Here is a 16,376-nt window from a genome sequence, read left to right on the forward strand (position 1 = left end):
GATTTTAAAATGTACACTAAAAAAGAGAATAAAATAATAACAAACAGACATATTATTTTTAATTGTATCAATAATTTTAAATATAAATAAGTTGTGCTGCAGTTCCACAGTTCTATGCACGAGCCACCACTGGAGGAAATGATAAAAATGGACATAAAAGAAAAATAGATAAAGACCTGATTAGTTTGGAAGTCAATTTCTAAAAACCGTCCAAAACATGCCAACATTTAAAATGAATGTTAACTATGCATAATGGTGATGCTGAAAACATAAAAAAATGTTGACTTAATATTTTCAGAAGGAAGATTTTCAGTTTCATATGCTGGAAAAGTTGTGGATGAATTTTGATAATTTAAAACTATAAGTTTCAATCAAGTTATATTTTATAGAAAAATATAAAAAATTATTATTTTGTGACGGTAGCTGACGGTAGTTTTTGAAGTATCAACATCTCTCTTATATAGACACCTGGATGGCCTATTCTTACATTGTCAGGCAGAGGTCTACATCTGTAGGTTTTGTGAATATTTTCAAGAGATTAGATAGGCCTACAAAACTTAATACACTTGGTTTTTATCTTTTCAGGTACTCCCTTATACTTGAAGGATGATTAAAGTTGATCAGATTCTTTCTTCAAGTTCACCAGGATCAGGAAAGGACCTTAACACACTTTGGCACTTATGCAGAACATGAACTGCGCTGGAACAACGGTGTTATGTAGAAATCCATTCTTTACTGTTCTGTATCTTCATCGTTAATAAACTAATGCACCACAAAAATCGGATCCAACTTGAAAAATTAAATCCCTCAAAAATGTAGGATATAACGAGCCAACTTACCAGAGTATAGCGATGCTCTTCTAATTTCCAAAACGAACGATTGCTTTCTAGTTATGCTAAGAAATGGCAGTTCTTTTATTTCTTTTTTATGGCGGCTTCAAATAACCAAAAGTTTTAGACCAATCAGAAAAAAAGGTTAATTATTCTAAAAATGTATCTATATATAAATGATTAATTTATATATAGATACATTTTTATTTTTAGTTTATATTTAATAAAAAGTATCAGAAATACGACACCACACATCCTTATGATTTGCTTATGTTCTTGTTAATTATGAATGCAATTATCAAATTATAAAGAAAACAAATAGCACTCACTCTCATTGACTTATCAAAATTCAGAAATTCATAAAAAGGAAAATTGACACAACCCAATCAAGTAAAGTCAAGAAAAATAAAAACTTAAAACTGAAATAATTTAAATTTGTATTTGATAATAAAATTTTTAAATGATTTATCTGTTTGAGTTCTCTTGAAATGAATTAAGATTTTCCATCTTTAATAGAACTGTTTACTTGAAAAACAACAGCAATAAAAATTATGTGATATTGCAGTGCAATACAATATCACTATCAATACAAGTAAACGTATTGAATGTTTAGCATGTAATGAAAGTAATATTAGGATGATCAAAATAAGTTCTCTGCAATATGCAAAAATATTTCACTTTTATGAATTTGCGTCAATTAGGATTTCTTGGTCACCAATGCAGCAGCAATTGCACTTCCTTGGCCACTGGAATCCTTTGCAAGGATAATATTTGTCTGAAATGAAAAATAAAAAAATCCATTCATTATTCATTTTCAAATCTTTCAGTATTTCTTGTTTAAATCAATTGTCAAAGGAAAAAAATTTCACAGATCAAATTGTCATAAATATTTCATCAGATAGATTCCCAAAATGTTCTTAGACATAAATTTATTAGAGCTATTTTGAATAACATGTTTTAACAAATTTCTTACTGTGAATGTCTTACAAGCGGGAATCAAAGATTGGAACTCAGTTGAGCACATTCCATGGAAATAATAATTGACCAAACGGGTATCAATGATGCGAAGAGAATAAATTAAGATAATTATATTTTATCCGCACATTTCTTAAAAAGCCAAATCTAAATTTAACACTATTTTCTTGTATATATATATATATATATCATTCTCTACAGTTTTATTTTTTTTTTTTTTATTTCTCCAACATATTTTAACCATTTTTACTTGACTTATTTTAAAACAATTTCCTGACTAAACTTTTGCCATGCTACATTGATGTGGTAGGGGGGGGGTCCTTACAGTTTATTTCTCAAATCTTATATCACTAAGACATTCTTCTGAATAGATACAAAAATTTCTCCCGAGCAGTTCAACATCCAGTGATCGTATATCTAATCCTCATTTAGTTCTTTATATCACTTTGAATTTTACCTTAAATTTTCATTCTATCCCTAAGCTAAGATGAACACCTCATAATACTCTGTTCAGCTACTTTTAAAAAATTAGATAGACGCAGTTACAATATCAGAGACTCCCTTGAAGTGCTCTGTGCTTGACCTAGTCTATGGACTAGAACAATAAACCACAATACTATGTACCTCTCACAAAACCGTAAAAATGCCGCTGTTAGTATGCTACATATATTCTATAGATACTTTACCTCCAAGACAACTGCCTTTATCTGTTTTGCATGACAAACATTTTTTTTTTAACTCTACCCTAAACTCTATACCCTAACGTGTAATTATACTGTACTGTTATTTAAATCCTCTCTCCTGATCACTAACTAACCAACTGCTCTATTTCCCAAACTCTCAACCCTTAGCCTTAATAGACTGACATTTCGTAAATTGATACACTTTTAACACCTAAAGATTTCTTAGGCATGCTTTTGATTATACTCTTATCCCATAACTAAGCTTCTAAGTAAATACTTACTAGCCGTAGTCCTATACATAGATTAAAAGTGATCTATAATGAACAGCAGCCCTTAATATCTTTCTTTTGATAGGAGATAGTATTGCAATAATTTATGCACAAACTGAACCGGTACACATCATAATACAAACTTTCAGATATTAAAAGAAAGGCAAAGCCATCTTCCTTCGTTAGAAGTCTGAAGACAAACTCAATGTCTAAAATTCCATGCATTCGTATACAATGAAAACATGCTACTTATCCATCTATATTTAATTATACTTACAGAATACACCATAACTTATATCTTTCAGGTATACCTGTTCTAAACTGTACTCTAAATCAAATGTTTTCTTGTATCTATACTAAGCATATATCTTATCTTTCAGTCATATTAAAAACTCAGTTTGGGCACCAAATTTTAATTTCTAATATTAAGTAAATCATACTTTAACATGTTATCCTATTCCTAAACTTACAAAACTATATCTAACCATACATTAACTCGTCTCTCTTAAACCAATGCTGTTGCAAATTTATTTGCTTCCACTGCATGAATTTTTACTTATCCCCTCTCCCATTAACAATGAAAATGGAAAGCATAGTAATGTCCTTTTTAATCACTTCGAGGAGTATAATTTTTCAGTAGATATTAACTTAAATAACAGATTAATATTAACTACCCATGCGGGGTCGCAGAAATACCTGGATTAGGACCCAGGCGTGGAGCGAACCCTCTCGGTGCTGATGAACCCGTAGATCTTCCCAGGTCATCCATCTAGGAGAAGGAAAACTCTGAAGCTAAACCTAGGGGAGGGAGGCCTCTTCAGTACCGGACGACAACCTTCCTAGAGCTGGTGACTCAAACAAATCACCGGTTGGCAAACCTAAACTGCTTAAGGAGGAGATAGGCTTTGTCTATCGCCCGGCTTTTATACTCCTTCTTTGCCTATTAGCAAGGTATAGAGGTGCTATCACAGGGACTCATCAGAATCACTCAGTGGTTGACCTTGTTTCCTAACTAGGGCAATGAACGCCGTTTTTTCCCTGCTCCTGACACATCCCATCCCCCTAAACTGGACACTGTGGGGGTGCTTTAGTACCATATATGCCGGTACATTTGGACTGGGCTGACTTTGTCTAATGGGTTGAGGGTACTGGATTGACAGTTCCTGACTGCTGTTTCCGACTGATAGTACAAGAGCCCTAACTCTTTGGTAGCGTTTAGAGCGGCTGCTCCATCAACAATTGTATAATATTGGGATGATTGTAGTGCCATGTCGCACATGGAAAGGGACCCTGCATTCATCCTTAGTGGGCTTTCCTGAGGCCACAATCCTGTAGGTGAGTACAGCTAATGGTCTACTTGCATTGCATGTCTGATATTCTGCACAACCACTTGTCCAGCACCTCTCACTCACCCTAACTGAAACTTTTAAATTAAATAAAATGAAATGACAGCTCAAGCAAAAGTTATGTTTAAACCAGGATCAAACTCAAAGAAAACCAACCTGCCTCCTTCCTTGAGGCTTGCATTCACGAATATCTGCGGGCTTAGAACTAACTTAGATGATGTTGAATCATTTCTTCTTGTAAACATCCCGGATATATTAAGTGAAACTAACCTACACTCCTCTATTCCCTTTAACCACTTTAACATGCCTGATTATCTCCCACTCTGCCGTAAGGATTCGGACAGACATATGCATGGGCTTGAAGTCTATATTTGTAACACCCTCCCCCTGACTAGAGAAACAAAACTAGAATCAGATGGCCAGGCCTTTATGTGCTTCAGACTAAACATGCAACATAATATTAGCTACTTGTATTTTCTCTTCCGCTCTTCCTCAACCCAGGACTGTACCCTAATAAACAAAGTCTCTACAGCATAGATATAGCACTCTCTGTCAATACTAGCGCACAAGTACATGTATTTGGTGACTTCCATATCCACCACAGCAACTGGCTTGGATTCTCTAATTACACAGATGGTAGCACAACACATAGCTTCTCTATATCTCATTCCCTATCTCAGACAGCTACATTTTTAACATGTTTCCCAGACCAGCAAGATCAATATGCCTCACTTCTAGATCTATTTCTGACAACAGTTCCCGATGATTGTACAACAAATGTCCACATCCCACTCAGGAATACCGATCACGCTGTGATAATGATAGAAATCACCCTAAATTTTTGCCCTAAAACTGAAGACCCACTGCTTAAACAACAAGGTATTACAAAAAGGCTGACTGGGAAGCCATCAGGGAACTCATCAGAGATGCCCCATGGGGAAATATCTTTTCTCTTCTAGTGGAACAGTGTGCAAATGAGACCACTGAATGGTTCAAAACTGCAATCGAAGCACATGTTCCCACACAGAAATTCTATAGCAAGCCCCACTCTCCCCAATGGTTTACTTCTGCTTGTGCAGCTGCCATTGTTCAAAGGCAGCATGCGTTCTGCAGATTCAACCAGCAAAAGTCCAGTACCAACAGACAGAAGTATATAGAAGCTAGAAGTAATTGTAAGAGAGTAATAGCGACAGCTAAGACAGATTACACTGAAACTACTAGAAAACGCATCGAAGCACAGAAATTAGGAACCCGTGATTTTTGGAAAATCTACAACAGTGTTGTAAATAATGGGCTGTCAACGATTCCCCCTCTATCAAAGAATATGATATAAATGCGGGAGTACCTCAGGGGTTTATCCTTGGACCTCTATTATTCTTGATATTCATAAATGACCTCCCTGATAAAATTGTTTCGGAGATGGGTATATTTGCTGATGACACCACTTTCTATAATAGGCATGAGGGGGAAACAAATAAACATATCTAAGGAAATGGCAGTAACAGTAGAGGATGACCTCCAATCTATAGTGGAATGGGGACAAAAATGGATGGTCACATTAAATGATGCCAAGACTAAACTTGTTTCCTTCAATAACTACAAGAAACCTTCTCTACCACCAATAGCAATGGCCAAGAACACATTACCTGAAAGTACTTCCTTTAAACTCCTCGGCATAACATTTACAGGGAACATGAACTAGAATAGATACATTGAGAGCATTGCCAAGGCTGCTGCGAAGAAAGTGGGCTCTCTCTATCGTGCTAGAAAACTACTTACGCCTGAAAGTATCCTGTACCTCTATAAGGCCACCATTCGCCCATGTATGGAGTACTATTGTCACATTGGGCTGGTGCATCTGCTGCTTGTCTCTCACTCCTGGACAGAGTTCAAAAGAGAGTCACCAACCTGATAGGTCCTGAACAATCATCTAAGCTTCAGCCTCTGTCCCATTGATGAAATGTTGCACCCTCTGCCTGTTTTAAAAATACTTTAATGGTGAATGCTCTGACGAACTACAAACACTTGTACCTCCTCGACATGACTACCCTGACAAACCCAACAAGCAACTAAGTCCCACCCCTTTACAGTAGAGATCCCTAGGTGTAAGAAAGCCTTTTACTCCAATAGTTTTTTCGCCAGAACTGTAAGACTTTGGAACTCCCTTCCGGGATTCTGCTTTCCCAACTGTACTGACATGCAGAAGTTCAAGTGCAATATGAACAAACATCCTGCTACTCATCTCCCTTCATAATGCCCATGCAACTTATGTCCCAGATAGTAGTTCTCTACTTCAAAGTGGCACTGTTCCTTGTTTGGGGTGAAAATTGATTAAAATTGATTAAAACAGAGAGAGAGAGAAAGTAGTACAACATATTTTCTGTGAAAAATAGGTTTTGTTAATAAATTACCAAAGCAAAGATAAAAAAATATTTAAAAAGTGCGTTCCATATTGAGAAATCCCATTAATTATTTTTTTAATATCAATTTATAAAAAAGCAATATATTATTATTTTGATGTGAATGGGTTCAGTGATGAACGTAAACTGTGATAGAATAATGCCCTCTTAGATCTGTATTTTGAGATTATCTCAACCCATTAAGCTTTATCCTTGAGTGTCCTACATAGCAAAAAAAAAAAAATAAATAAAAAAATAAAAACAGTTGTTCATAGGAAAAGTAAAAAATTCCTTAAATGGATTTATGTTAATCTTAGTAGAAAAGAAAGAATGATTAAAGTTAATTTAGATGTAAATCATTCATTGTTTTATATCATCATGGTAAACTGAAGAAAAAAAATTAATGATTAAAAATTTATGACTTTCTATGCATGAATTTGATCTCAATCTTCAACATATCAATATTAAACTCTTGTTTCACATAAACGTCTTTTATTCATGCAGAATTTGATGATATAAAGTTTATAAGTGTATGCTGTGTTGATAGTTATGGAATAAATAATTCAACATAATGAAATAAATAATTCAACATAATGAAATACGAAAAACAGTAATTGAAAATTGTTTATATATTCATCAACGTTTCGTCTTTATTTAAGATGAGTCACTTCATTTTTTCAAGTGTTGTGTACATTATAACTTCCTGCCAAACACACGCACACACACAGAGAAAATTCAATTTACATTTATATACTAAACAATGAACAGGTGGATGGTTGACGTAAAATTAGTCTTCAAAACATTGTGTATAATTAAAACATTAATTCATATGAATAGATTTTGAATCAAATAGAAATTTTACAGTAAATGACAGTAAAGTGAAATCATTCTTAGATTCAGGGTTAAAAACTATAAAACAAATCATTACAATTATTCGGGGCCCGTGGCGCAGTGGTTAGTGGCATTGAGTCTCGATGGTTCCAGGTGAGCATTGTCTGAAGATAGCAGTTTCAATCCTATGCAAGCAAGCCAGAGGATTAGTTGGCCAAAAGATGGTGAGATAATAGCAACTATGGAAGGCAATAATTACTGGGGATACAATTACAAGACTCATAATTCCTATCCCATCGCAGTTAAACACCTGAAGAAGGCCAGAAGATGAGTTGGCCGAAATGTGGTGAAACAACAACAACAACTATGAAGATGAGGATAACAAAAAAGTCTGCAAAAGAATGAATACACAAATCATTACAATGTTTGAACATTGAACAATCATTTTACACATCTGTTATTTGCAATAGCAAATTTCAAGTAATGAACACATTTTAAAATTTATGTAAAATACATTTAAAAATGTTCATTATCATTAATGGCACTGAGCAATTTGGACTATTAACTAATAAATCTCTTCCATGAATGTGTTTCAGCAGTTTAGGAAAATGCTAAAAAAGAAAGTGATCAATGCATAACTTACAAAATCATTGCTAAAATAGACAAATCAGTCTAATTTTGCTAGTATATCATGACAGTGGAACTGATAAACAATATTTATAGAAAGGTGATCATTTGTTTGGCTATCCATAAGCTGAAGTAGACATAATCAATGTTACTGAGTAGACATAAACATTGATATTCGCTAGAATTAGATAAACATTGATATCATATTCGCTAGAATTAGATAAACATTGATATCATATTCGCTAGAATTAGATAAACATTGATATCATATTCGCTAGAATTAGAACTCTTCAAGAGTATAATTTTATAAAAAATCCAACCGTTCATTTAAACAAATGACAAATAAAATTAAGCAGTTCTAAGATCTTTATTCATAGTTGGCATCCAAGTTTTATGGATCATCCAACTTTTTCAACTCTTCTACCTGTCTTTGCATTTAAGAATCACATTTCTCATCACATGGCCAAACCAATGCCAGGAGTTTATCAAGTTTTAGTACATTCAGAGTATCAGAGCTGATATGCCAGGTCTGATTTGATTCAACATTGCATGTCTATATGATTCTTCCTCTGAAGAACAAGTAAGGATTGGGCAGAGGCTTGGCACTCACATCTATACAGCATCTAATACAGTTGCTATATACCCTCCTGCTGGTATAGTTTATAATGTCGGGAAAGAGAACAGGAGAGTTTAATCATATATTTATATTGTAAATATTAAAATTTCAGGGGATATAATTTATAAAATTTAACACTATCACAGACACTTATCTCCCTTTACTCTGCTATTGCATTGGCAAACCCAATTATTTTAATAGTTCATAACTTGATCATGACAACATTCAGTTCATTCCACAGAAACACTTCCACATACATTTAAAGTTAATTTTTTTTATTGTATTGTTGGTAAATGGAATGATTGGATAGATGGCTAGAAACATTATTTCAATCTAGCTAAATGTTGATCTCGAGATGTAGAGGTTTAATATGAGCTCATATCATGTGTATTTCACTCAGCTGCAGCATGTAGACATAGACATTGGCATGTAAAATTAAGATTGGAAGGAATATAGATATATAGATATATATATGGAAGACAAAATTCAAACTTTAACAGCTTTAAGAGCAAAACTGGTGAAGATATTTTATTTAATAAATGAATATATTTATTAAAACAAATTCAATATTTTGAATTATAACACATTTTTTATCAGAAAAATCCATTTTTTTCTTTTTTTTTTTACATCGCATGGTGGTGATAATGCTTGGGACAACTTCAGATGTTGTTGAAGGTTTGAATGTTCAATACAGTGTGAGCATTGATCAACGCGTATGTCATATAAAATAGGAATTCACTGTTTTAAGCACTGTTGATATATGGAATACAAAATTCAAACTTTAACGGTTTTAAGACACAAAACTAGTGCAGACAAATATATTTTAGTCTTAAATTTTTATTCTTCTATAACAAGCTCTGTTTCTTATTTTGATTGTATTGAGCTTTTTTTATTTCGTTGGGATTACTATATAAATATTAATATTTTTTTTTATTTACTTCAAGTTTACAAAACCTTTTGGCTTCTAAACTTAATCTTTACTGATTGCTTATATATATATATATATATAATAGCAGGGAAACTCGACATCGCCCAGGTTTGACTGACAATCAACAAATGTTTCACACTAGTTTTATTGTCATCAAAATCGTTAAAATCGCCCAATTTTCAATCAAATCAATTGATTGCCTCCCCTATTTGGGGATCCATCATGGTACATCAGGACGAAGCTTCACATGCCTCCCCATAGTGACTAAATCCACAATACATTGTAGTTTACTGTAGATAAATTACTGTTGATTTTATAAAATCATTTTTATAATGGCTTGAATTAAAGTTTAAAATGCAAAAGTCCAGCATCATGTTTCAGTTGTAATCTAAACAGAAACATTTAGTTTGAATGCGCCTCTATGATATCAAAGAACCTGCTCTTGATTTCATATGCCTGACCTTTCTACTTGTGTGGTGATAATGGCTTAAACTTAAGTTTAAAATAAAAAAAGTCAAGTATCATGGTTCAATTGTGTTTTAAACAGAAACATTTATTTTGAACGCATCCCTGTCATAATATGCATTGGTGTCATCACAAAAAATAAAATAATTCTTTATGCTAAATAGAGATACTAAACCTGAAGCTATAATATGTACATAAATATTAATCTCAATACTATCTTTGTATTTTTCTTATAAAATCTTATAAAAAAATTATTTTATATCATTAAATGGTTGTTATGACATGTCTGGGATTTTTTAATATCCCCCTCTCTTCATGAAAATATACTTGCTTACCTTTGTCTGTGGAGACAGAGACTGTATAATCTCCATCATAAACTTATGATATTTGGGGTGGTTTTCATATAAAGAACCATCGACTGCAATTGTCACTTCATCTCTCTTTGTTCGGTCAACAAGTGCAGATAAGGCTGAGAAACAAAAGGATATGACATGGAAGTTGAGAAACAAAAAGAGCAATTTACGTTATTTTCTTAATCTTTTACTTTGATGGCTTTTATTTTTATTTCTATTTGTAGTTTTATCTATTTTTGATCTTTTTAAATTTAATTTTATGATGAGTTTCACATTAAATATATATATATATATGTGTCAATTTCATATATATATATATATTTATACATATATATATATACACACACGTACATACATTTATATATATAGATAGATAGATATTGTTATATTGGTAGAGAGGCTAGTTGATATCGGTTGATAAATTGGGAAATAATCATAACGGAATAAGAAATATTTTTTTTAATCTCTTAGGGACCGCCTACAGCGAATGGTAAATTTAAATTAAAATAAATATGAAAGCATGCACCTCCCCCTTGCCTACGGCGAATGGTGAATTTAAATTCAATAAAAAAAAAAAATAAATAAATAATAATAACAAACAAATAACACACTAGCATTCGAGGCGTACACACACACCCCTCCATCCCTCTGAAAATGCAATGCGCAAGAGAGCCCACTATCAGCAAAGCTGATGAAAGGGAGAGAAAGAAAAAGTGAAAGTCGACGCAGACGAGTAGAGAAAGCAGTTTTTGAACTGAACTTTTTTTTAACGGTGCAAAACGATAGCGTTTGTATAAAAATATTGAGAGGCAATAAAACAAAAAGAAAAGAAAAAGAGACTGTGAAGAGCAGTGAACATTGTCAAATGGACCAGTTGTTTTGTTTACGTTTGAGCGAATAATGAATAAAAAAAAAATTAACAAAAATTCGCTATGAGCCGGTGATGCTTAGGAATGCCCAAAGCGCAACGTAAACAGATTTCCCTAAAATAAACAAGGGTTGAATTCTTTCGGCCGAGAATGGACATCATGAAAAGTTCATGGTAAAAATATTAAAGATGAATAAGAAGAGAGTTGCAACGAACAAAAATATTGTCATGTCGACGGACGTCCCCATCCAAGAAGTAACCAAACAGGAAAAATCTTGCGAATGATGAACTTTGCGGAGACATTATGAAACATGAAAGTCCAATTGGATAAAGTTAGGTGACTATTATGATTTCCCCATCCCGATATCCCCACTCCTTCTCCTTGGCCGAACCGTCATACCATAATGGAAATGGTATATACATTTTCTCTTATATTATTTTTTTGTTTGCCACCTTGTTTTATTTTCCTTCTTTTATGATGTTTTCTTTTTTATCATTCGACCTCATCCCAACCTATTGCGGTGTGTTATTAAATTTAAGGATGCTGAATAAAATTTGTGTCATTCTTGCTTTGAGTTTAAATCGTTCGGAACAAAATGTGCTAATGAGAACCTCAGACAACGTGTCAAATAGGTCACAAATTGTGGACGACACTTTACTTTAAGTAATATTCATATATAATGTAATATGTGTGTGTGTGTGTGTGACTTTTTCTGTTTGTCTGAGGAACGGTCTCTACCAATTTTTCTTTTGCCAATTTTTGGACTTGAAACTGATGTATAATTGGGGTTTGGATCTTTGGAACAAGTTTTATTTGATTTTAAGCTGATAAAAATAACTGATAAAAATAACTGATAAGAGGTCAAAATTTAAAAAAATTGGAACTTGGGAGGCATATGCCAATTTAAAGTGCTCTTCTACGCATACGTAAATATACATCTATACCTTTTACAACGTTATTTTTTTTAGTTTTAATAAGTGTTAGGATATAGTACAGATGATAATGAATAAGGCTATACATTTTGGTTTCAATTCTAGCTGATGGCACCTAAGTCATATTATGTTTTTATAACTTTTAAAATCACTATTATATATTGGGTACAATAATCAATAGAGTATTGGCTCTATAATTATAAATATGAAATTTGCATGAATTAAAATATTATATTTAAGAATATTTTATGATTGGGCCATACCAGGGGGCCACTCCTGTATATTGGGTACAATATAATAATCAATAGAGAATTGGCTCCATACTTAAAAATACAAAATCTGCATGAATTCAAATAATTATATATAGATATATATGTAATGTTGTTCTCTCTAACTGACTACCATGCCAGCCGGCTCTCAATATATGGCACACCACACAGCTGGCTCTCAGTATATTGCATCAGACATAGCTGCCAGGTTGGCTAGCTTGCTTTCGAAGAGGTAAGAGGAAGAGACTTGTATGCTTATTGAGTGTAAATTCCTTTTTCGTCTCCTACCTTACCTTCTGACCTCTATGCCTATATATGCATTCTATACTGTGATGTCATGCCCACATCACAAATGCTGACTCAGTATGTGAATTGTCATTTAAAAGCAGAACCAGACTATGTTTTATTTATATATATATATATATATATATATATATATATATACTTAGAGGTATAAGTGGAAAAAAAAAAACAGGATAAAAAGTGTTCAATATGTTAGTAGAGCTGAATGTATTTTTTTATTTTTTTATTTTACAACCTTAAAATATTAACTTAGACCATTGCAATTGTTTCAATAAATAGGGGAGTTTTCTGTCTGTTTCTTTGACTTTTACCATCTGAAGAAACACGAACTCCTCTGTCCGGTGAAACAATTGTAATGGTCTAAGTTAATATTTTAAGGTTTGAAAATGAAATGTGATGTGTAGATAGATATATATATATATATATATATATATATATATATATATATATATGATTGTTGAGCTGGATTAAATCCGACGATATGAAATAAAATGGAGGTGGAAGGACCTGGATACGTTGAGTATCCAGGTCCTTCCACTTCCATTTTATTTCATATATATATATATATATATATATATATATATGATCTCGGGAGAGGGATATATATCGTTTGTAGTAGCTTGGGGGGGGGGTCTTGTTTCAGTTTGAGTAATAAATCTGATATGTCGCAGTATGGAACCATAGGCAAAGAGGGTAATCTTAGAGTGAGGCTTGTGCACCTTTTTACGTCTCCTCTGAATGACTCTACTAGCCAGTATTTATGGTTTAACCAGCCAATCACAAAGGAAAGATCCATATGTACTCATATTCATTACATCATCTCCCATTGAGCTAAATTTTCTTGTGAAATTTAATTTAATATCTTCTCTTCTTAGGGTCTAGACATAGTCTATTTACATTTTTTCTGTCTTTTCTTACTCAAGTCTTGCCATGGTGACCTTTGACCCACTGGTATTTCTGGCTTTGTGTTTGGGGATACCTACATTGGAGAATTTGAGGATTCTCCATTGTAGAAATCTAACTTATTGGGATAGAAATTTCAAACAAATCATATAGCGTTTCCATTGGAATCTCTTTGGTACTTTCCATGACCTTTGTTGTGTGCCCAAGTCTCAACTGATTCTAATGTCTTTTGTATGGAAATTTGTTTCCTTTTATGTCATCTATGACCTGTTCAATTCTTTTGATAACAATTTCTTCTTCCCAAAATATTCTTCCAGCCCTTAAGTTTTTGAGAAACATTTTTTCCCCTGGCCTATAGACTTTAGTCACCTGTTTTTCTTTTATTGATGGTTTCTTCATTGGAATAAGCAACAGCCTATCAAACACAACATATTTTTCTGGTGAACATTAACTCTGCTGATAATAAACGTGACATCATATTTGGGTTTTGCATGATTCTGTAAACTGCCAAAAATTTCTGAATACTTCTTTCATTTGTGTTCATGTTTTGATTCTTCTTTAGGGCTCGTTTGAATGTGTCCACAAATTTTTCTGCTGTTCATTCAATCTTTGCTGGTAAACTAGTGTTGTCATAATCTCAATTGAAAATGTTTTGCAATATTCATTGAATTCTTTTCCTGTGAACTGTTTTTTGGAAGTCCAAAATGACTAAATATTTTATTAAGCAATTCCTAGCCACTTTGTGAAATTATCTATTATGACTAAGTAATATGATTGATTTATGGGCCCTACGTAGTTGATATACAATCGAGTCCATTGGACATCCATCTTTGGTCATGGATAAATTTGTACCAGCAGATCCCTTACTATCAGTTGGCATTCTCTACATTGTTTCATCACCATTTGTATATCCTGGTCCATATGTAACCTCTAGCAATTTCATTTGTAAAATCCTCAGATGACCCATGTGGAATTCTTTGAACAGTCAGCATTACTACTCTAATCCGTGTGTAGCAATACACATAGAAAAAGATGACACACTGTTTTCCTTTTTATTTTTCTTATTCCACTAACTTTTTCATTTTACAAATAAATTCTCTGATGCCTTTTTCACATTTTCTAGTGTGACCAGAAGTTTTCTAATCATATTGCATAACAGACTTAACAATTCACTTTCGTCTCTTAACGCCACTATCACTATTTCTTTGAGTGGTTCTAAATATTTAAGTATCAATCTTGATAATCTACTGGTGTTACCTACCTTTGTTGAAGGTAGATATTCTATTTTAAAATTATAATTCAATAGTATTATGCCCCAACATGCTGTATGTGTTGGTATACCTTTTTTCGGAACCATAAATTGTTATCAGCAATTTGTGATTTATTTGCAAAATAAACTCTCTTCCATATAAAAACCTGTGAAACTTTTTTTCGAACATAAATTATTGCTAAACTCTCTTTTAAAAATTTCATTCTGTGGGCAGCAACATTCTCAATGCATGTGCAATTGGCTTTGTAGATCCATCCTTGAACTTGTACAGTAGTATGACACATAAACCCTCCTTACTAGCATCTGCTGCTACAATGATTTTCCTCTTTGGGTCGAAATGTGCAATAAATCTGCTAACAAATAGTTTTTAATACTTTTTTAAATGACTGTTCATATTTTTTTGACCATGTTCACTTTGTGTCCTTTTTTATCAAATTGTATGTGTGAGCATGTTCGTAATAGCTTCAACCCTTTTTGGATCTGGTTTTTCTTCTTTTACTTTTTTTTTCTGCCCTAAGTATTTTATATTCTTTAAGAAGAACTCACATTTTTCAGAACTCAGCCTGAATCCTTATTCATTAAGTCTCTGAAAAATAATATGGGCTTTGTTCTGTGTCTCATTTTCGCTTTTAATCAGCTCATCACAATATTGCAGGAGGAAAGATCCGGGTGTATATATATATATATATATATATATATATATATATATATATATATATATATATATATATATATATATATATATATATATATATATGTCATTATTTAAAACCAATGTAGATCAATTAAAAACTTTTCTCTTTTGCAATATTGATTTTATTTTAATCATTTTCATACTAATCACGTTCATACTCACACTAGTTATTATGAGTTATCTTCACTGATAACACTCCAAAAATAGCCGATGTTCAGTTAAAATATGTAAAGACACAGTTAATAAATGCATGAAGTTAATACTGTTTGTTTTTTCTAAATTACTGACGTTAATTATATTCACTATAATACATAGTAAATGATAACTGATAATTCACCATTATTAGTTATTATTTCAATCATCATAATACCATATTCGTTCTGTCGATTGAACTATATAAAATATACCAAAATGAAAATGATGAAAAATTTGCTGCATAAATTATTTATAAATCTTATTAAAATCTTATTCATATTTTTTAACAACCAATTTCTACTCAAAAAGAAAGAAAATAATCTGCCCCTGACCTGCAGCAACGATGTAAGCTCCTCTCTGAGAAATTAATGCACAAACTTCTTTGACTAAAATCAGGTCAGCTTTCTGGGAAAATTCCAATAAGTCAAGATCTTTTAATACAGTTGTTGTATTTTTAAGGTCATCATCTGTATCACTAAAATAGAAGAAAAAATATCCCCAATAAAATATAATTACTGAATTGAAAATATATAGAATATTTTTTTTTAAACAGCAAACTTGAAATTGACAACTCTATTTTCTTTAATTGCAGATTTGGCAGCTGTCAGTTATTTTAAGT

General features: G+C 32.5%; 1 protein-coding gene across 3 annotated transcripts in view; it reads right to left on the reverse strand.

Annotated features, from left to right (window-relative positions):
• Positions 1 to 1,250: 1,250 nt before the first annotated feature.
• The window catches only part of LOC145286030 (hexokinase HKDC1-like), a 107,018-nt gene continuing 91,892 nt past the window's right edge, over positions 1,251 to 16,376 (reverse strand). For all 3 annotated transcript variants that reach the window (XM_080134647.1, XM_080134649.1, XM_080134648.1), the window contains exons 11-13: positions 16,090 to 16,232; positions 10,305 to 10,438; positions 1,251 to 1,605 (exon numbers count right to left, since the gene is read on the reverse strand). In XM_080134647.1, the coding sequence (XP_079990773.1) occupies positions 1,528 to 1,605; positions 10,305 to 10,438; positions 16,090 to 16,232 (355 nt within the window). In that variant the 3' untranslated portion in view covers positions 1,251 to 1,527. The remainder of the gene's footprint in view (positions 1,606 to 10,304; positions 10,439 to 16,089; positions 16,233 to 16,376) is intronic.

Source organism: Euprymna scolopes, chromosome 10 (genome assembly GCF_053919585.1).
Source record: "Euprymna scolopes isolate OS-2025 chromosome 10, ASM5391958v1, whole genome shotgun sequence".
In the NCBI taxonomy this organism is placed as follows: domain Eukaryota; kingdom Metazoa; phylum Mollusca; class Cephalopoda; order Sepiida; family Sepiolidae; genus Euprymna; species Euprymna scolopes.